The sequence below is a fragment of the Taurulus bubalis genome (genome assembly GCF_910589615.1).
Source record: "Taurulus bubalis genome assembly, chromosome: 7".
NCBI lineage: Eukaryota > Metazoa > Chordata > Actinopteri > Perciformes > Cottidae > Taurulus > Taurulus bubalis.
This window is the reverse complement of record NC_136595.1, coordinates 25,239,485-25,261,607: the sequence shown is the minus strand read 5'-3', so window position 1 is coordinate 25,261,607 and position 22,123 is coordinate 25,239,485. Positions and strand designations below refer to the sequence as shown.

At 45.6% G+C, this 22,123-nt stretch overlaps 2 protein-coding genes across 2 annotated transcripts in view; one reads left to right on the top strand and one right to left on the bottom strand.

Annotated features, from left to right (window-relative positions):
* Positions 1–22,123, bottom strand: part of ralgps2 (Ral GEF with PH domain and SH3 binding motif 2) — a gene marked incomplete at its 3' end in the record, with an annotated part of 65,805 nt that overhangs the window by 7,903 nt on the left and 35,779 nt on the right. Inside the window, exon 9 of the mRNA XM_079220475.1 lies at positions 21,119–21,245. Coding sequence (XP_079076601.1) covers positions 21,119–21,245 — 127 coding nt within the window. The remainder of the gene's footprint in view (positions 1–21,118; positions 21,246–22,123) is intronic.
* Positions 1,478–18,198, top strand: angptl1a (angiopoietin-like 1a). The gene is made up of 6 exons (XM_079220476.1): positions 1,478–1,793; positions 11,380–11,637; positions 11,767–12,387; positions 15,246–15,439; positions 16,203–16,473; positions 17,067–18,198. The coding sequence occupies exons 2-6, from the start codon at positions 11,448–11,450 to the stop codon at positions 17,252–17,254; spliced, it is 1,464 nt and encodes a 487-aa protein (XP_079076602.1). The 5' UTR covers positions 1,478–1,793; positions 11,380–11,447; the 3' UTR covers positions 17,255–18,198.

Sequence of the window (22,123 nt, the reverse complement as noted above, 5' to 3'; positions counted from 1 at the left end):
TCCCGCCTTTCTAAAAACAGACATTAACAATCTTTTAAAAGTGAACTGATGGTGTGCCTTTCCGTCCACTTTCCTTTCCTCTCCTCTCTCTTAATGTTTCTTTCACACAGCAGCGTCGAGATTGAGTGCAGATGTAAGAAAAGATATCGTGTGGTAGACTACATGACACCCAAACTCAGAAAAAAAGACTGCTATCCTCACAGATATGCTCACAAACACGCGAAGAGTCTAAACACAGATGGACAAGTAAACAACAACAACAACAACACAACTGCAGGACCAGAGATGCAGCCGGTAAAAAGGCAAACACAACACCGTCTGATTGGAATCAGAGGCAGAGAGCGGGAAGAAGTGCTTTGCAAAGCGTTTGGAGACGCAGCTGCACGGCGGGGGAAGAGAGAGACTGGGGAGGAAGAGGAGGAAGAGGGGGAAGAGGGGGAAGACGAGGAAGAGGGGGAAGAGGAGGAAGAGGGGGAAGACGAGGAAGAGGGGGCTCCGGAAGGCTTAACCGCTGAAGCTGCTCTTTTGAGAGCATGTCAGGGATAACAGCAGTTAGTCATGCACAAATCCATACCTGGAACACACACACGGACACTTTGTGTAGGTTTACATGTGGCAAAAACTTGTATGAAAGCAATAAAAAGCTACGAGTAAGGAAGAGGAGGAAAGTATGAAGAAAACCTGGCCCGCTGTCTGCTGAACCAGAACACATTTGAGTAAACGACAGCGGCGATAAGGACCAGATGGAGCGGGGATTTTGCTCTGTTTTTATATATATATTCCTGCTCTCACATACCCAGCTGAAGCTGAACAGGAAGCGGCTCAGAAACCTCAGCAGCATCACAATCAGCTGTTCCCTCTGCTGAAGGTGCCACCAGTGCAGTCTGGAAAAGGGAGTTCTTATCAGACCCTCATTTTAAACAAAAGTTAATAAAATGAGTCACGTCTTTTTTCTATATGCATCATACACGGACTGTTTCCATTTAACTTATTCTGTTGACTTAAAGTCATGTTTTTATTCTATTGTATGTTTGAAATCGAAGCGCATTTAACATTTTACTTTGCTGTGGGTTGGTATAAAAAAAAAAGGTGGAACAGGCTTCAAGCAGCTCTCGTTTCCTTTCACTCGGCACACTTCGTCTTCCGTACTAAAACTAAGACGCTCATCGTTGAGGATGAGGAACCTAATGAGGCCGCTCTGGTATTCTCTTTTTCTGTCTTTTTTTATTTTTTCCATCAGAGTGACATCAGAGGTAGGCTGGGCCACTCAAAAAAAACACAACAGAGAGGACGAATAAGAAAGAAAAAAAAAGGCAATCTCAAACTCCCACACCCTCGCCCACCCCCCTTCTCCTCCCCTCTCTTCCTCCCTCTCCTCCCCTCTCTTCCTCCAGTCACCCCCCCCCCCCCATCCTTTGTGAAAAACTCAAGGCATCAGTCGTCAGAGCTCAGTCTGTTGAAGTGGCCGGCTATTGAACCATGCCCCTGCCCGGGCCCCAGGACAGCTGAGTCCACAGAGAGGAGACCATCTTTTGGGAAGTAGGGCCTCGTTTGAAAAAGAAAAAGAAAAAAAAAAAAAAAGACTTCAGTTCCCGTGATTTTTTTATTATTTTTTTTCCAGCAGCAGGACAGAAGTGGAGCCGCTCGGAAAAGGACTGGGACGGAGAGATGAGTCCTGAGCACTGCAGCTCGGGGAAGACGCGACACAACACACACGTGAAACTATAACTGAAGGAAACACACCCACAACTGCTGGTAGCGCACACACAAAAAGAGGAGGAAAAAAAAAAAAGGTAAATGTTGCCCGACTTCATTCTGTTTCAAGTTTGTTTTTGGAGTGTGTGTAATATGTCGGCATGACAGCATGTGTGTAGGTATGTACGAGTGTGTGCATGTGTGTGTGTGTGTTTGTGTCTGGGCAGCTGTGAGAGCTCTGGCTGAGAGGTTGGAGAGGTTAGGACGTTTCGTGACTAGAGGCTCCGGCTGCAGACAGAAACATTTAGCAACGCTTCTTTGGCTTTCCTCTGGAGTCTGAGGCCTGAGATACACTGTGGAGCGCGGCGAGAAGCGCAGTGTGTGTGTGTGTGTGTGTGTGTGTGTGTGTGTGTGTGTGTGTGTGTGTGTGTGTGTGTGTGTGTAACACGTGTAAATGAGGCCGAGTCAGTGACGTTAACGGGGGTGTAGGGTGCCATTTGTGTGGGGAAAAAAATACAGAAATGAATTACGGTGGAGGGTAAAAAAAAGAAAAATGGCTTAAAATCGTGAAAAGTTGGCGATTGTGCCTTTGTGTTTTATTTAAGATGTAACAAGGAGAAACACCTCAACTATTAAAATGTAGCTAAAATGTACACTACGAACGACCGGAAGAGAAACAGAAAGCTAAAAGAGAGAAGGAGGGTAAAAGTAGGGCATTCCAGCAAAACACTTGAGGGAGGCGGATCTGATCAGATGGGGAGATTTGAGCTTTGGAGGCAGGCTTGTTTATTTTTTCGAGGCTTTCGGTTTCCTAATACAGCACCATCTGAGCCTGGCCACTAACAGGAGGGGAGGGGGGCGAGTTTAACCTGGAGGAATCGGGGTTAGCTCAATAATAGCGTGCCTAATGAGGCGGTGACATGGTGACATGCGTCTCGCAGCACGCAAAGAAAACACAGTTTGTGGAATCCTTAAAAGTTGACTTTCCCTTAAACAGAGTTGTGTTCATGAGGAACAAAAAAAAAAAAAAAAAAGAGGATGATACAACATAATCCAACCATAACCACATCCTCCATCAGATCCTACTCCAATAGAGTCGCGAACTTGCCCTGATAGCGGAAAAAACCCCAGAAGAAGAAGCTTTGAACACTAATGGCATCAATCTGGTGCACTTCCATATCAGACGCACAATTATCTTCAAATGTTTTCCCTGACGTTACTGGCCTGTTGGTGGGATCTGTGGAAAATACTCTGTTCGCTACAAAGGCACATCTGTGAATACTGTAAATGACCACGAAAAGAGAGCGAGGGAGAGAGAGAGGACACTAGCACACACACGTATGAGAACATGCACGACTCGTTCAGCTTCAAAAAATGGCAAAAGGCTAAGAAAACATTTCATGAGTAGAGCAATAAATCACAAGATCAATACCTCCAATAACTCAGCTCGGAGAGAAAAAAAAAAGCTGAAAAGATAAAGAGAAGGAGGGAGCAGCTGCCTGAGAAATACCCGGAACATTCTGTGCCAGCGGTTCATCTGCATGGGGGGACAGGGTCTGGGAGAAAGCTTAAAGATTGGGGTCATAACAACCCGATCCACACATAAACTAACACGCTCTCCACCGGAGACCCCGGCCTGTAAATCACAGGACGGGAAAGACGTCAAACGGAGAGTCTCGTCTCGTCCCGGGACGAGCCAGTAAACAGCGGTCAGGTCGTGCGTGTACGGCAGCGCTCGTTAACCGCCGCCCCACGGCCGCCCCGTCACACACCATGTTGCAGCGCAGCGGGGGACTGATGGTCACTCGGCCGGCACCGGCTCACTTGCAGGTTTTGTTATGGGCATGAAGCCAATCGTGTCTCACTATGTGACCCTGAGGCTTTGTGTGTGTGTGTGTGTGTGTGTGTGTGTGTGTACATTTCACTGTCACAGCTCAGCTGATCTTATCAGTAGGACACATATAGAGGCAGACACAGATAAAACACACACACACACAGCTGACCACATGTGGTTAATTCCCAACCACAACAAGCCGGCCTACACTATAAGCTACGGGGGTAGCATGTAGCTCTACTGGACTGGGCGAGGAATGGCAAAACAATTGTGAGGAGAGAGAGAGAGAGAAAAAGAGAGAGAGAAATTATGTCTCTGCTCCGCCGTGAGGCTCATTTTGAATCCCCTTAATGAGCGCTTGGACACAGTTGAGCGGAGAGGTCACCATAGAGAGGAAGAGGTCAGCCTGGAGGTCAGGACAGACAGGGGAAGTGGAGGTATGTAACTAAGTAGGGCCAGTGGGCAATGAGTGCGTTACGATGTGTGTGTGTTCTTCGTTGCCGAGTCAACTAATAGAAAGCATGTGCGGTCGAAGGTATGAGCTTAAGGTGAGGAAGCAGGGAAAAGAGTTGGTGACGACTGATCTCCTGAATCTGGACATTTATTAACACACGTTGATATAAATGCTGGAACATTCGGTTAATAACTCTCTCCTCCTTCCTCCTCCCGGTTCTCCTCTCTCCCCTGACCCTCCTCCAGCTCTCTTTTTTTGCGCGTGTTATGTTTAGCGGCGGCAGCATGCGTTCGATGTTTAATTAAAAATCAGAGAGAAAAGCCTCCAGACGGCGCAAGGTCATCTGTCACGGAGGGCAGAGCGGGGCTGCGATCCTATGAGGTTGTTGTTCGAGTGCGTACAAGGAGAGCTGTGTTTGTGTTGAGGGGCCGGGTTGTGTTGGGGGGCGGGTTGTGTCGGGCGGCGGGTTGGAGGAGGGTGTTGGCGAGTTGAGAGCCCTTATCTTGACAAAGTATGACAGATGGAGAGCGACGGCCTGATATGAACTCTGGAGGATACGGCGGACGTGAGAACGACGTGTTTGTGCATTTATGTGCCGGGCAAAATAAAAAAAAAATGGGAAGAGGAAGAGGGGGAACCCACAAAGGCCGATTGATTGCAAGGGTTGTGTGTTTGTGTGTGTCGGTGGGGAGGAAGGGTGGGGCGGCACCCTAATCCCACATATAGACCTCTGACCCCCTCCACCCCCAAAACATCAGCCCACATGTTTAGAGTTTCACTCCAGAAGAAGGAAAACAGATGGAGCCGCGGGGCCTCGGAGTTCCCTCCTCAGTAATACAGCATCATTAAGATGAAGAGTAACAACTCTTTAGAAATAAAAAGGTACTAACTTGCAGTGTTTCATAGCTTGTCCTCATAGGAGAACCCATTTCAGGTGCCTGGTAGACTCTTTTATAAAGTTTCCAACAAAAAGTTATACAAAGAACCATCTATAAAAGGTTCCAGCAAGAACCCCTCTTAGGAGGTCCTTTATAAAATGGTGCAATAATCTCACTCAGAACCCTCTCTGGATGTTGAAGAGAGCAAGCAAGAACCCCTTTTAGAGTCCAAGGGTTTCATCTAGAACTCAGCCAGGGGTTTCTACAGAGAACCCTTTTATGTAGACCGATGCTGTCAACAATCCTTGAGGAACTCCTTCTTCCAAAAGGGTTCTTTGGTTGAAAATGGTTGTTCATGGAACCCTTAATCTTACAAGGAACCTTTGAAACACCCTTTCTTCAACAAAAAAAAAGGTTCTCCAGAAGCTAAGGGTTCTGGGTAGGACCCCAGCCCTTCAGGAAAACCCCTTTTGGAACCCTTATTTCTGAGAGAAATCTCTGTAGAAAGCAGGAGGCAGGACTTGTGGTGGTCTGACCACAAGCTAATGACGTTCTAAATAGAACCACTCAATCTAACGTCTTCATTTTCCGACCTCATCCTTCATTATTACATTTTTTATTCTAGCAATTGGCAATGTCTCAATTACTAATAACTCAAGTTATAAATGCAAAGAAAATCTTATTCTAGTGCTTTGCATCTGCCTTGATCTTCATTTTTAATACTTCCAACATGCAAAGTTTAATAAGAAGATGTAAAACAACTCCATTGACACCGTGCCACGGCTTTTATGACTTTCCTTGTTGTTAGTGACGTTTTTAGTGCGGTGTTGTTTTCCTTAATCGTTTCATAATGTCAGTACTTTCACTGCCCACTCATGAGCCGCTCACCTCTGCAGCCCACGTCCTCCATAACCTCACTTAGACGTTTCTTTTCCCCCCTCTCTACAATTTGAATTCCATCCTTTATCCCAAACTCGTCAGACATCTTCTCAGCTCTTCATCCTTCCTTCCCTCGCTCGTGGCTGTGTGAGCAATTGTTTCAGCAAGCGCAGACGATTGACGTCAACTCGTGTCTTTTGAGGGACGACAGCGAAGGCGGCGGTCGTGTAACTCGGGGAGGAAGTCGGCTTCTGGCTGTGGACCAGCAGCCGAGCTGGCCGAGCTCCATGTTGTCATGTATGTCCTCGCGCCGCTCTTTCTTTTCTCTGATGATGTGTTGTGCGTTTTAGGGCATGTTGGACTTGTTGTGGGAAAGTCTGAGGACCAGATGGGGGGGAAGTGAGGGGAAGCCGGGGAACTTTTGAGGCTGGGAAATACATTGTCGACGAAAATATAAATCCATTTCTCTCCCGCTTTTTTTAACTGCGATCCATCAGACTACACAGACTGACACATCAGAGCTGGTAAATCACAGCAGGAGACCAGGAGCTCTGAAACCCACGCAAAGTCCAAAATATTCAGCAACAAAAAAGACGCTTCTGGCAGGATAGCAGCCTGCATCTGAAGGTTTCACTCTTGTGGGCTGCAGTTCGTGCTCCTCGCCAGATATGTGCAGGAAAAGTCCAGCGCACTCCACCACATGCAACAGCACATTGCTACAACACTTAAGGCTTCAGGAAAGGAACTATGATTAACTGAGACTTCCTGCGACACCTTAGTTATACAGTATATACAGAAGACACTATATATTGGAGATTTCCCCGTAAAAAAAGAAAAATCTTTCAGATATCGACTCGGTACCTGAGCTTCGCCATCGGTCGATCCCGAGTACCGATGTGACACCAGTCCGTTACAAACAAAATACGTATATCTTCTTTTTAAAACAGATGTATTCAACAAACCCTGCATGGGTGCAATAGGATTGCTTTTCGTAGTTACACACTACCGATCGGAGAGGATGTACAAATAGCAAGTGACACGCGTTGTTGTTCCTGTGCAGCGTAAATGAGCCGATATGATGAGCTGATACATTACATGGTGGCGCGATATCTAGTGCACAGACTCGCCGATACCCAATCATTCAATTGTGAACGTTACAATCAGTTTTCCTTGAAACTGTTTTAGATAAACGGAGTGTATTTTGTAAGTATAATACATACCGTATGATAATGACATACAGCCCAAACCTGCATTGAGCCCATTTTCCATAAAAGCAGTTTATACTAATTGTTTATCAAGCAGCCTATTAAGTGGTTTTCTTTGGCTCGGATGACAAAGTGACGCTCGTGTTCTCCATCCAAAGTAACCCGAGGACACCAGTGAGACATGTGGCCGTCTCTCTGGGCCAACAACCAGCATCTATTATGCTGTTTAACCAACGAGGAATAAATGGATGTTTCCTGCCGAGCAGTAATGTAAGCAGCCGTCTAGCTTAATGACTTCTCTGGTAATTTCCTCCCCGACGACATGCAGAAGAGAATCATTTCTCCTACTCGGGCGCACAGCTGATCACTACTAATGTACAACGTCTAAACAGTGAAGCCAATGGAGGTGAAAGCCAGTATCCTCGCTACACACACACACACACACACACCTCGAGAAGGAGTGTGGGGCGAACATAATTGAAGCAAAATAAACCCAAACTGAAATAGTTGTGGGCTTCATCGAGGTGTAGGAAGAGCAAAGGAAGTAGCGCGCTGCAGATAAACACTGCGTGTCCTCGGACCGCTCCAATAACAGCCTTGAAAATAAAACCGCAGCTCAGACAGACAGCGGAGGAGTTGGGACAATTAAAGAGTCACCGTCATGCGTCTCCTGACTATTAATAACTATTAGCAGGGTGAGGACCCAGGAAAGCAGTTTGGGAGACGTCAAACTGTTGCCAAAATACAAGACAGGCGCAGTCAAAGTCCTTTAGTCCACACACTAGTTTCACATGGAATACCAGAGACCTTTGTCTGTAGGGCTGAGTCAACGAGAAATGTTATACGTCCCACTCGTATTAGGGAGAAGAGGACTTTCGATTTCTCTTCTTTGCCGTGCTGCTCACAGCCTATGGCTTTCTTATGGATCTGCAATCTGTTGCTTAAGTGATTTAGCTGTAACCGAAAGACCTGGAGAGGAAGGAGGAGAAGCAACACAAGACGGAGAAAGCAACGCATTGAAACATTGGAAGGAAGGGAAAGTAAAGGGGGGTTAAACAGAGAGGAAAGTAATTAAATGGAAAGGAACAGGCAGGGAGAAAAGTGCGGATTTGACAAGACAAAAAAAAAAAAAAAAAGGAGAGTGAGGAGAGCTATGTTCAAGTTATGTTCACGATACCTGGCCAGGAAAGGAAAAGGGGCCCACTTTCTATCATCATTAGTCTCATCCATCTGTAATCCACTGCTGTCTGTGCTATCCTTTCACATCTTTGCTCTTTGTTTCAGCCTTAAAGACTCCTCGTCTCCTTCCCTTGTTCTGTCTCTGTAGCGTCTGCATACAAAGCTTAGTGCTCCTCTCTGTTTGGATCATAAGCAACACTTCTCTGAAGGACCTCAAAATGCATTTCCAGCTGAATAATAGGAAACATCGCTCATTCCAGTCAAGGTACACAACTCCAGACATGCAGTGCCAGAATATGTGAGCTTAAGGTGAACGGAAATATAATGGTACACGCACTGAACTTGTATTAACTAAGTTCCATTGTAAGCTCAAACCAGATTCACTCAACAGAAGTGCTGATTCGATACGATACTCTGGTGCCAATTCAATTTGTATTGCGATTTGATATTATGAATTTATTGCGTGGCAAAAAGTTGAATTTTGAGAGGACCTAAACTCAAATGTATTGGCTACACAACATTAAGGAATAAAGACAATTTTCCTCCCACTTTAGTGGTATTTTCTTTTCAATTTGTAACGGACACAGGTAACATGTTTTATACTTCTCGTGATTACAATCCAATTACTCTAATGTTCATATATGTATTTAGTATATAGCCTTTGTAATCTTCACCGAGCTGTTACAGTCAGATCCGTTCTCTTTATGAATCAATGCTCAGCTCGATCTGGGCCTTTTGAATGCATTTAACATAATGGGTGAACTACAGTTGCAGCTCAATGCAGGACTCATGTTGGTCTTATTAACGTTACCCGTCCATGTCTGGCTCGGCTTCTTCTGGTAATGTATTTTATGGCATAGATGCCCATTCCATCTCTGTCGACATCATGTGGTTGTCCGAGTAGCGCAGCTGCACAGATCGCTACAATCACAACATAGAGGTTATAAATATATACATTTATATATCCGACTGTGAAGGCACGTTCACATGCATGGAGTTTTACTCCCGGAGGTGAGCACTTGGTTTTCCGCTCAAAGGGCTTCCTGGTCCCCGAAGCACTTCAGCAGTGTTTAGTTTCCATTTGTTGGGGTAGAAAAAAAGAAGCCGCCGCACTGCATGTTCTGAGGAAACGCCGTAAACATTGTACCTTTAAAAAGCACACTGGTGACCTCTCCAGTCACTGGAATGTCTTTGATATGTTGTGGTCCATGAAAGAGACTATAGGCCCCTCGTACCCAGACCCACCACCCAAGAGAAAGTCAAACTCCAAAAGACAGGAAAGAAAGGGAAGGAATGGAAAAAAAAAAACTAAAAAAAAGATGGGAAATGAAGGAGGTGACAGCTGATGGATGATCTGTAATGTTATGTGAGCTGTTCATGGTACGGGGGCATGTGGATGATGCCAAATATGGACACTTTATGGAGCTCCCAGCAACAGTAGAAAGCCCGTCATAGTTTGGAAGAGAGCCGCCACTGCTGACGCTGCTGTTAAAGTCATTAGCGGCTCTCGCCGAGGTCAGCAAGGATACAGTACCTGGGTACGCCGTCAGACACATTCTGCTGCTGGAAAAACACACGACCGTGAAAATGCATGGCGTCGCTGGGTAGTCATGCACACACACAGTATTCAATCATACAGATGGACACAGGAGATCTATGCATACCAGAGCTAAATCTACAGATCTGCAGAACCAACTGTAATCCTGTCCCCTTGCGACTCGGTTTCAAGTGACAGAATTGCCAGAATTCCCATAGAACCACAATGGCGTCATATGGGAGAGACACGAGGGTCCTCAGTTTCAGGGCGAAGGTTGGATTTGATGCTGTGCCACTGAGAAAAGAGTGGCTCAGGAGCGATGGAGTGGATTAGGAGGCCTAGCAGGCGACCGGGCCAGGGTATCAAATGGAGCAGCGTGTGCGTCTGTGGAAGTGTTTTTGTGCTTGTGCATTGATGAGAAACAGAGATAGAATCAGCAGAGATGAGAAGGAGGCGAGGGAATGCCAGCAGTCGCCCCGCAGATCAGAGAGGGCAGAAGACAACTTGTCTCACACCGTTTTCCTCACTTTAGTCTCTCACCCCCCGCAGAGACCGCCTGTTTGTGGAGTCTTTCAAGTGAAACATAAATACCACCACCTACTGAACATTCCTGTTGAACGTATGGAGCCACATGGAGCCGCGGGCGCTCAGTGGTGAGCATATTTAACCGGTCTCACAGGAAGCTGCATCAGAATTAAGGGTCAATGTGTTTTACTGGGTGGGCGGCACTGTGCTCGTACGGGACAGTAAGGTCAGATCTCTGAGCAGGAAGGGAGGTCCTGAACCCTCTTAGCTCCTGATTTATGTTCATAGCGTTCGGTTAAAAGGCCTCTTAAGAGTTCCTTAAGTGTTTTGACTTGCATATCCGTTGCATCCAGACAAGTGTGAACATCATTTTGCATGTGGAAAGAGATGCTGGAATCCATGTTGGAAAGAAGAGTCAGAGGTAGAAAAGGAGACTAAAGAAAAATCCCATAACAAAAGCAGTGTGAAGAGTGTATTTAATAGTTTTAGTGTCTAATATCATTGAAATCAAAAAGCAAATGAAATCAAACGTAAAGAGACTATTCGCATCCCTCTCGTGAGATTGATACCAGTGCTAACCCTTGTTTGAAAGTCTTAATGCTCTAAGTTACTAAGAGTTACTGGGCCATCGGACTGCACTAACTCAGTTGCAGTGACTGTATTAGGGGGGCAGGATCTACGGTATGCCCGAGACCGAAAAACTGAACTAGGCTCCTATGGGCAAAAAAAGAGAAGCCCATTCAGGTCCATACTATGCGAGACAGGAGGGTGGGAATATGCTAGAATAATCCCCCCCCAAAGTAAAGAAGACAAAGGAGTAAGGGAAGGTACCCAAGCAGCCACATGGTAGAGCTCTTTAATAGGAGGGAAACCAACAGGACCCCAGGAAAAATGGGGTGCTTGTCAGCAGGGGAACTAACTGAGACAGAAAGCAGACCCTTAACAGCAAATGTGTTCTCTCATTCAATCTTTCCACACAAACAACTCTCAGTGGAACAATGACCTGACCACCCTAAGTGAACACGTTCTTCAACAATTACTGATTGTCTGTGAATATTTGAAAAAGTGTCAAATACCTTTTTGTGTAAATCATTCGGCAGTAAGTTCCTCTGCTCTGGAACAGTATACAATCAACAACCCTGCGGTTAACATTCCTTCAGAGTCCCAACTCATAAGAACTTGTATTCTTGCAGGGAGGCCCGGGGGGACTTGGAGGGAGCACCAGCAGCTGTCCATCAATCCATCTGACCAGCTAGCAGCAATGCCGGGGCTGATGTGGAGCCTGTGCGCCCTGCTGTGCCTCTCCCTCTGGGAGGAAAGCTACTGCAAGAGCTCCAGGGAAGCCCGGAGGACCAAAGGGCCTTCACTCATCAGGAGTAAAAGAGCCCCCATCGACCCCAATGTCAAAAAGTGTTCCTACACCTTCCTTGTACCAGAGCAGAAAATCACAGGTTCAAAAGGATAACTTCTTTTTGTAATTCACTTTCAGTTGTTCATCATATAGCTGTCTTCATTTAAGTATGCTTTTCTAAAGATCTTAATACATTTTGGTAACCCAAGTAATTCATATCTGTCATCAGGTCCAATCTGTGCCAGCGCCACAGGCCCGGAGCCAGACAAGGACAGAGTGACCCGTATAGACATTGCAGATGTGCGGGAGGTGCTCAACAAACAGCGGCGTGAGATCGAGACGCTGCAGCTGGTGGTGGACGTGGATGGTAACTTGGTGAATGAGATGAAGCTGCTGCGGAAAGAGAGCAGGAACATGAACTCCAGGGTGACCCAACTCTACATGCAGCTGCTGCATGAGATCATCAGGAAGAGAGACAACTCTCTGGAGCTGGCCCAGCTGGAGAACCGCGTTCTCAACGTGACCTCCGAGATGATGCGACTGGCTTCGAGGTACAAGGAGCTGCAGGGCAGGTTCGCCGTAATGGCCGGGGTGGTCAACAACCAGTCCGTTCTCATCTCCGCACTGGAGGAGCAGTGTCTGAGGACAGTGGGACGCGGCGAGCTGCCCGTTGTTCCCCCGCTGGTACAGGTGGTACCGGAGAATCTACCGGTTAACAGTCGGTTCACCAACGAGATACAGAGGGACAATAACAACCGGGCCTTTGCCAGAGGCTCACGCATGGACTCCCCTACTGCGAGCCCATTTGGGATCAACCCTCCACCACCACAGGGGACGCTGACCTCTGATGGTATGTACCAAATTTAAAGTGGCAGGGGATGATGAAGAAATAAGTGGCCGATCACTTCGGTAATTGTACTTTAATGCTTGTTTGTGTAAGTAATTGGGTCAATGACTAAGTACTGAAATTAAGAACGTAGTTTCTCGCATCAGTTGGTATTGCTGAGGCACGGTGGGTTTATCCTTGGCACGGGAGCGAGGCGGTGAAATCATACATTCCTATGATTCTCACTTGGCCGTCTGTATTGGCAGCCCGACATTCAGCATATGCACCAAATTAGGAGGAGGTGGATTAGGCCTCTTGGAACAGCATTAAAAAAGACTTTAGAGAACGGGAATATATACATGTACTGCAAGGCTTTAGTCAGATTTACATTAAGTCCATGCCAGACTTAAAGGTAAACACAAAAATAGATCTCATCAGATGGACTAGTCCATTAAGTCTCAGGCTCCTAGACTAAGCTGTCAAATCAAGTAAGTGAGGCTACTATGTACTTTTGTCACAGAGATTGACTGATTCCGAAACCTGAGATCTTCTCCAATGTGAAAGCAATTTGCAAGGTTTGAATGCTACTTGGAATCGACTGTCGTATTTTGACTGGCGTATAGACCGTGGCGGGGAATGTTGACAGAGGTTACAGAATCAGATGGTGAAATGGATGAAATCATTCATCACATCACTCAGACAAAGAATGGAATCGAGTGTTTGAACACTGACGGGGGAGTTCCTTTGTTGGGTGACATAATATGATTCACAGAGGACCGTTGAGGTGAGAAAACCTTCTCCCGCATTTGATTAAATCAGATATTTAAAAACACTGGTTAAAGCCAACACTTTAAACTCTCCAGATAGAGATAGCATTTCTCTATTGCTACTTAGCATTCGAGAAAAAGGCTGGTCCCATTGCATTACTAATAAAACATCAGCTTTCTGCCCCTGCCAAAACAGTAAACGGGATACATCTTCTTTTTTACAATACTGTTACTAGTATTGGGTTGTTTTGTTGTATCGGCAAGAAATCTGTCGATAAGATGAATCTATGTTTAGGGAACACTGTCAAAGTATAAAGAACACACCAACCATGTTTACTTTTTTATGCAATCAGAACAGATGTATTTAACAAAGTCCCTGTAACATCCAACGGCATAGAGCTCATAGATACTCAATATTTTCCATCAACTCTACTACAAAGTAATAAAAAGTCTATATTTAATGCCACGTTTCTGATGGCTAAAGGAGCATGCAACACTTTCAACCCACTCAACCTTAATAATGATTGGCCTTTCAGGTTCATCGAGGTAGGGGCGTTAAATGGCAGGGACTCCACTTGGAGGCACAAAAGAGGGCAGAGTGTTCAAGGATATTTCTTGCAAAGCTCCCATTGAACTGTAATTTTGCCGATTTAAGTCAATTATAGCTCATCAGAACTGAGAGCTCCCATGTCAGCTGCATCATGGATTAAATGGCAAGCATTTAGATGCTGCTCACAGACTGCCAGAGTCTCTTTTTTGTGTGTCCAAGGCTGAAACAAAGCTCTCAATCTGGACACCCTTGATTTATCTACAACCAAGTGAAACAACAGAAAGCCAGGGATGGATCTCATCATGCTTTGGTTGCCGACACGTCATCCGTTACCGTTCAATTTTTCAGGAAAAAAAAAAGCAAATCCCCTGAACTATTTCCACATCTTGTCTCCATAAAACATATTACCAAATTCCTAGTGATAAGGATGGGTACTTTTACTTTCTGATTTAGTATGTATACATGGACGAATGTAGGCAAAAAGGTCAATCCAAATACAAGTCACCACATTCCACTAATAGGTTCTCTTCCACGGAGGTTCCCTACTACTGTAAATACACGTCGCCCTAAACCACAGTTTGGTCTCGTCAAGCTCTTTCTTTTTTAAACTACTATGACTTGCTGAATTACATTATTTTTAAACTCAACCCCTTAAAGCTCCGTTTGAAGAAACTAACAAAGTGACAGAAAAGGAGAAATATGTCAGAGAGCCCCCTCACTGACAGGTCTGATGAAGACATATCATTACTAGAAAAATACAAGCTTGTGCTGCAGAGTTTTAGGTATCTGTGTTGGGCCGACACACTGGGTCCCTATGTGCTCCAACACTGAGCTGAGAAAACCATCTTCCATGGGCCTTCAGGCCCCGGAGGCCCCCGTACAATGCCGGTGTTCATACTGGTTTAATACATATTCACACAGGGGAAAACAGAGGAAATATGCTGGGTTTATGTTCAGCTGCCTCAGCTTTGGGTGCAGCGCCGCCGAATCTAGCTGGATATCCATTGAACAATTTAAGTGTGCACGTACGTGTAGGTTTGTGCAACTTTGCAACGTTTGGATGGTTTTCGAGCAAACGGAGATATTTTCCAAAGAATGTGGCTGCATTGGTACATCCACTCAGACCCAACTTTTCTCTCTTTGTCAGCCGTCTAGAGCGCCTAGATTGATGATGATGACTTTTGCATATGCGATAAAGAAGAAAAAAAAGAAGCCATCTTGGTCAATTGAAGGCGCAGTATGGTATATTTGTTCAGGGGGATCAAACTGACTATAATTTAGGAAATGGGTGGTTTTAGTACAAATCATGAGGCTGTAACAAAATATATAGATATAGCATCAACAAAGACATTAAGTTACATGGTCATTTGTATCTTTTTACTGGCCGGTATAAATCATTTCAACATGTTTCCCCATGGCTAAGCATCACCAAACACAGAAAACTGAGGGATATCTTCATCATATGGGTGGTTGAAAATGGGAATATTGCATGTATTGACCCACAAGCACAATCTCTATTCATTCTTTTCCTCTTTTTTTCTCTTCAACTATCTTTCCGACCACAGGTCCCTTCAAAGACTGCTACCAGGTGCGACAGTCCGGACACACCACCAGTGGGATGTACCTGCTCAAGACCAATGGCAGCGAGCGGTTGATCCAAGCCTGGTGCGAGCACGGCCTCGACAACGGAGGATGGACCGTGTTGCAGAGGAGGAGAGACGGCTCGGTTAACTTCTTTCGGAATTGGGACAACTACAAGGTAAGCTGAGGGGACAAGTAGTTTTTCATCGGATTCTTTCGCGGGAAAATGAAGAAATAACTTGAAGCGTGACAGAACTGTGTTCACGGCTTTTCCTTTCCCATTTCTTAAGTGACCCAGCGGTTCATTCAAGCACTCGCTCCATCAATGTAAACAGTTTAGCGGTGGATTTCCTCACACCGAAATCACAGCCAAGAGCTAGGTTGAGCAAGAAGGATCTAGTTGGGCAAGAACAAAAACATTTAGACTGATACACAGACGAATAAAAATGTCTGCTCTCCCAGTTTTCTCTAAATAAATCAAAAAGATTATGGCATTGGGAAAGAGTTTTCCTCATGGTCGTAAAATTATACTTAGAAATCAATACTTGCATGCCGTTTGGATCAAGTACAGACATGCGTCTCTGCAGCTGTGCATTTACTGTATTGAATCACTGTTGACCCTTCCGGTCAGCCAGCCGCCCTCAAGTGAGAAACCTCAGCGTGTTATCATCTCAATGAGAAGCACATTGGATTTTTGCTCCCGATAGGAAGTCGCGTTAACCTCGCTCCGCTGTACTGTTTGTGTTTTTTGGCCACGGATTTGCGTTCAGTGACCATGGAGTAAAGAGAGATCGTTTCGTTCAGCAGCAGTTGGCTGACGCTACGTGTCGGCTAAACCAAATAAAAAAAATAAAAAAAATACAGCACTTTGTTGGCCTCGTAACGACATTCCCGACATGAATCACGACCTTTAATGCGCTGTGGCTCTTGTCCCCCTACAGAAAGGCTTCGGGAACATCGACGGTGAACACTGGCTGGGGCTGGACAACATTTACAACCTGGGCAAACAGGGCGACTACAAGCTGATGATCGAGCTGGAGGACTGGACGGGGAAGAAGGTGTACGCCGAGTACAGCAGCTTCCACCTGGAGAGCGAGAGCGAGGGCTACCGGCTGAGGCTCGGCACCTACCAGGGAAACGCCGGGGACTCCCTCAGCAGCCACAACGGCAAACAGTTCACCACGCTCGATCGGGACAAGGACGCATTCTCTGGTAAGGAGGGTTACAAACGCATTTTGATTTCTTATATTAGAAGTATATAGGCCTGTCGCAAAAATTACATTTGGTGATGGGCTGCTTGACCTTGATTATTTTTAAGTTTACAACTTATCGTACTAGAAATGGACAACCTGGATCCTTTTTACTTTATTCATTTATCGTACGATATATGAACACGACCGTGATCCTATTTACTTTATCAACTTATCGTACGATATATTGAGAGGATCTCAATCTTTTTTTTTTTTACCCATTATGAGACTTAGACATTACACAACTTGTTTTACAGAGATTTTATTTATAATTTCGGTTGTGTGAATTCAATCAATTTAAAAACAGATTTTTAATATTGTAACATTTGTTTCGCATTCCAATTCCAATGTCTGAATATTCTTAAGAATTTAAACGGCATCGCTCATTGAAAGGTTACCATCAAATTATCATTATATTCTTGGCTTAAAAGAGTGTTAAAACTGTTTGGAACAACTATATCCGAGACGATAAAACATCCAACCAGATGAGTCATCGTGACAGGTCTAGCGTGACAGATGAAGCGCCTCCTCACTCGCCGTGTCCCTCTCCACCAGGTAACTGCGCCCACTTCCACAAGGGCGGCTGGTGGTACAACGCGTGTGGCCAGACCAACCTGAACGGCGTGTGGTACAGCGGGGGAGTTTACCGCAGCAAGTTCCAGGACGGGATCTTCTGGGCCGAGTACGGAGGCGGCTTCTACTCCCTCAAGTCGGTGCGCCTCATGATCCGACCGATCGACTGAAGCGGGCGGACCATCAAGTGCACCTCGGTTTCCCTCATCTTTATCTACCCGTAAAACTAAAAGACTATAAAAAAGGCAGAACCAGGAATTCCCCCGCCGTCGCACAGCAGTGCCTTGTAAAAATTATACGAAAAGGAGGAAGAGGAGGTGGCAGGTGTTCGTGGCCGGACTATAACGACTCCAGCAGTCTGCTTGGCTCGCTCCCGGTCGACTACGAGACGAAGACCGATGCCGTTTCCCTCCTCCAGCCGTCAGTCTGGGAAGTAATGGTCCAACAACCCGGCACCATCAAGTATTACTCTCACGTGTCCTATTTTATTCACTCTTGTATGTAATAAAAAAAAAAAAGAAAAAGGGAAATGGTCAGTTACTAAAGACACGAGATTTCTTCCGAGCAGCTAACGGTGACTTTTTGAAAGCAGTGTCACCCGTAACCAAAAGAGTATTTGATGGATGTACTGGGATGTTTAACCACAGCATGAAAAATGTAACGTTGTGTTGCCGGTTGAAGCCCCGAGAGGCCGGGACAAACCTACCGTCTCCTCGTTTCTGGGTTGTGTCAGGATCTTCGACCCCAGCAGTAAATGAACTTGTCCGATGTGCATATGGCTGAGCTGGCTTTGGTATGTACATATCTTTGGCTTTGTTTGTAAAAGGTAATTTAAGAGGTGTGATTTTACTCAGGCCGAATGTTCACAATGTTGTCACTCTGCCATTCTTTGTTATTTATCAGTGTATTTATAGTAAATATAGTCATGGCCATTTTATATCTAGCCCTGTAACAAAACAATTTTTAATATGTTTTTTCCCCCCCTCATGTAGAGATACAGTAATGACACTTGAACACACACCAACGCACACACACACCAACGCACACATACACACACACACACAGAAATAAACAAATCCAGACTGGATGTTGAGAATGAGAACATGACACGCACTGCCCGTTTTCATCAAATTAAATTCTTTTGTAAACAACGAATGGTCTTTCACTCAGATTCATGTCAACGAAAAAGCCAAAAGGAAAGTTTCTCAATTATTTCCAGTGTGGATATAAAACTAAAAAGAAGAAAGAGGCCTAAAGCAGAAAGGAGAGGCTGGAAAGGAGCAAGTCTTCAGATTGGACTTCATCAAGATAAGGACTGATATAGATAACTTGGAGGAATTTTATAAATGTTGGCGTTATAGAAATATTTTGATTAAAATGGGAGAAGAAAAAAATTGAGATCGTAAGGTTGATGAACGGCAAAGAGAAAAGGCAGACGGGGAAGAGAAGGAGGGGAACATTCCTTCCACATTAAAACCGTTGAGCTTCTCTTTCCCCGAAATACAAACGTATATATCTTGAAATTGTGGCTCCCCCGAGGGCCTTTCTCCTCCGAGGAACCGTAAGTCAGGACGGATAGGAGCCGTCTGACGAGAACACGGTCAACACTTTATTTTAGCTCAAACACTCACACACACGGTCAGTGAGGCGACAAAACCGGCGTGTCGGCTCTACTGCCAGCCATCTGAAACACGGTCCAAGAGTCCAGGCCAGACCGGGCCTGCCTGGCTGGACTACCTCCTGAAAAAGAACCCCTCGGGTTGGCTGTGTGTTCTGACCCGACACCTTCAGCCCGGTGCTTTCCACTCCATTGATTACTCCACACAATGTGGCTACACCAACAACTACGTGTTCGTACCAGTGAGCAAACGAATGCATGAATGAGACCTGGATCTCCTTACTGCACGACGTGTGTGAGTTTGTTAACTGGTGTCCTCTTGCTAAACGTGGCCCTCATTTACGTCAATTCATTATTATTTCATCAGTTTTTCGATTCTCCGTTCACCTTGGAGCGATGCGAGAAAAACAACGTTTTTGTCAAGAATTCAAGCTGACAGTTTGTGAGCGATTGACATATAAATGGTCATTTTTTTCCCCTCCTCTTACAAATGAAACTACATGATCAAAACCCAGCGGCGCAGAACATATCCGGCGTACACAGCGACGGGGCGCTGCAGCGACTGTGGTCGGGCCGCTTTCGCTTACGTGGCAGCCGGGTGCAGAGGTGAAAGTGTGTGTGTGTGTGTGTGTGTGTGTGTGTTTTGTCACAGTAGAGCCATACATCTCTTTGGGCTCTTTGTCCTCGAGTGATTGGCCGGAGAACAGGAACCAGCTCATCTGAGCATTTAACAAGCTGGGCCTGTGGCGAGCGCAGACAGGAGGAGGCTGTGTCTGCCAAGCCTAATAACAGGTCAGAGTTCATGCAGACACACACACACACAAAGTTAAGCACAAATGTAGCATTGTGGAAAAACCAAAGCTCGGCAACACACAGCGCTCTTTTATCGCCAGAGATAAGCATCACACCTGCAAAGATGCCAAATGGAGCAAAGACAGAAACATGAGAGGAAGTCACAAAAGTGAAGTCGCAAATACACAAACACACTTGTTCCAAGTAAACCCTCCTGTGGCGTATTTAGCACTTAAATAACCGCGTATGTTTTTCTAAGCCCTCAGCTGTGGGCTTTAAATTTGAGCTTCAAAAAAGGTACTTTTTAGAGATGTAAACACGTGCAACCACACTCCAGGGGAATAGTCTATTTAGGACGAGGGGCGAAAGTGCCGGCGATTTCCTGCCCGCGTGCCAAACTTGGCTCGGCCCCGCCCCCCTGAGCACAGCCAGCCGGGGACACATCACACGGCCACGCTAGTCACTGAAGAGGAGACGAAGATGACCAACTACACACATCACTGAGACGGAAAGTTTTCCCTTCCGACACACAAACAACGCACAGCTGAACTGGCACATGTGTGCCGTTTCCCAGCATGAGGCTTTGCATTTGTCTCCCGGTCCGTCTTTGCTTCCAGACTTCTGTGATGGAGCGTGGCGAGGAAAAGGAACGGTTTAAAGTGTCGCTAACAACAGACACACACTCCTCCTCCTCTTCCTCTCTCGGTTTGTTCTTGGGCCCCGTGTTTGTTTGCACATACTTGAGCGGCGAAGCTTGAATCACAAAGCAGTAGCTATGAGACGAGCCCGCTGGTGAGGGAACCAGCCGTGGCAGCGGAGCACATCAAAGTCATCATCAAGTCAAAACAAGAACAAACAGTACAGCAATAAAACCACACACGCACACACACACACACACACACTTTGGCATCACAGTGAGAGTTCTACTTGCAAAAATCATCAGGAATTCCTCTGTGATGTCATGTGAGGAGCCAAAAAATGAAAAGGATAGCTTGTGTCTTGTGGGGCTTGTATGAGGTACTCGATCTGTTTAGTTGAAGGTCAAATTACAGTTTTTTTGCAATGGAGTCTGGGGGCTTTGAAGAGAGCATTGATAACCGCTTCACTTCCTCGTCAGAAACACAGATTTCATAGCAGTTAACCAGCTAAAATATTCTAAATATACCGCACACTTAAACTGATGTGTGTTTGTACATTGTGTTTATTTTCTAAATGCTCTTCTCACCGATTCTTGAGTTTTTTCTTTGAGATGTTTCACAACAAAGCAGCAAATTGATGTTCCGCTACTTCAAGAAGCAGAGACGAGATGAAAAGCCAGGAAAACTAAAGACCGGATAGACTTGGTACCTCTTTCAATGAGCGTCTTGTTTCCACTGAGGCCCACAAGAGGACGGAGGAACAGACAATAAATCGCGACTGACTGATGACTGCGGCACTGAATAATCCATGAGATAATGGCAGACAGACAAGCGTGCAGAGACAGCTCGTTTAGTAAAAGCCCAGACCATTTGTCCTGAGATTAGCCCTTGGCCCGTAAACAGCCCATAAAGATTAAGAAGCGGAGAGTACGGAATGTTATTGCGTTCTCCAAAGACCACGCTGTGCGTATGTTTGTGTGGGTTACCTAGGTATGGGATGCAGGAGACCATGCTCTGGCTGCTTATGAAGTCCCTCAGGCGTTTGTAGTTGTCTTCTTTGGACATCAGGTAGTCGAGCCGGTCAAACGTCGCCTTGTCCTTCCGACTCAGCAACTGTGATGGAGAAGGAAAAATAGGGAGCGTGAGGATAAAAAAGCATCAATCAGAGACAAACGGCTAGTTTAACACATACAGAGATGCAACGCAATTCAAGACGCCTTGAGCTGCACTTCCTAATAAGTGTAATCTGATAACACACCATAGGGCTGTAACAAGAAAAAGAGAAGAGGACGGCGAGATTTGATTTGACCGTGTTCACCGCGAGGGCCGGCTGCTGGTCGCCATCAATTTGTTTCTTTTAGCGAGCCCTGCGACAAAACTAGAAACACTCATTTGAAGGGGGCCGTTGCCCAGTCGGTCCTAATTACCTTTTTATTTGCTAAAAAAAAAAAAGAAGACACATGGTGATATTCTGCCATGATTTGCAGTTGTCAAGGTCAGAATAAAATGCAGTTGTGTTGTGCAAAATTTCAAAACAACATAGCTCTTGCTGGCTGCTTGTTTTAATGAACTGGCACAGTGCCAGAAGCGTGCAGCTTTTCCGTGTGCATGCTTGAAGCGTCCGCGCTGCAGAGTAGAGCATCAAACGACATCTGATCTGCTGACAACGGGAACTTTATAGGTTGTAACGATAGCAGAAAGTACTAATGATATCCGCAGGGATCGTGTGTGTGTGTGTGTATATATATGTGTGTGTGTCCTTCTGTCCTCTAAGGAGCAGGTGAGCGGTGTCCTGGGCCAGCAACAGCATTTTGCTGACTGGCTAAAAAGAATCTCCTGTGGTTTTTCTGTAGAGCCGGGTAGAAGAAATTTCCACCATTACATCAGAGCATCATCATGCCATTATGTAAGCTCTACGTCTTCCATCAGGACACTGAAACAGACGGTAATCCCTCACACGGGTTTTACATTTTTAAATGGATGCAGACGCA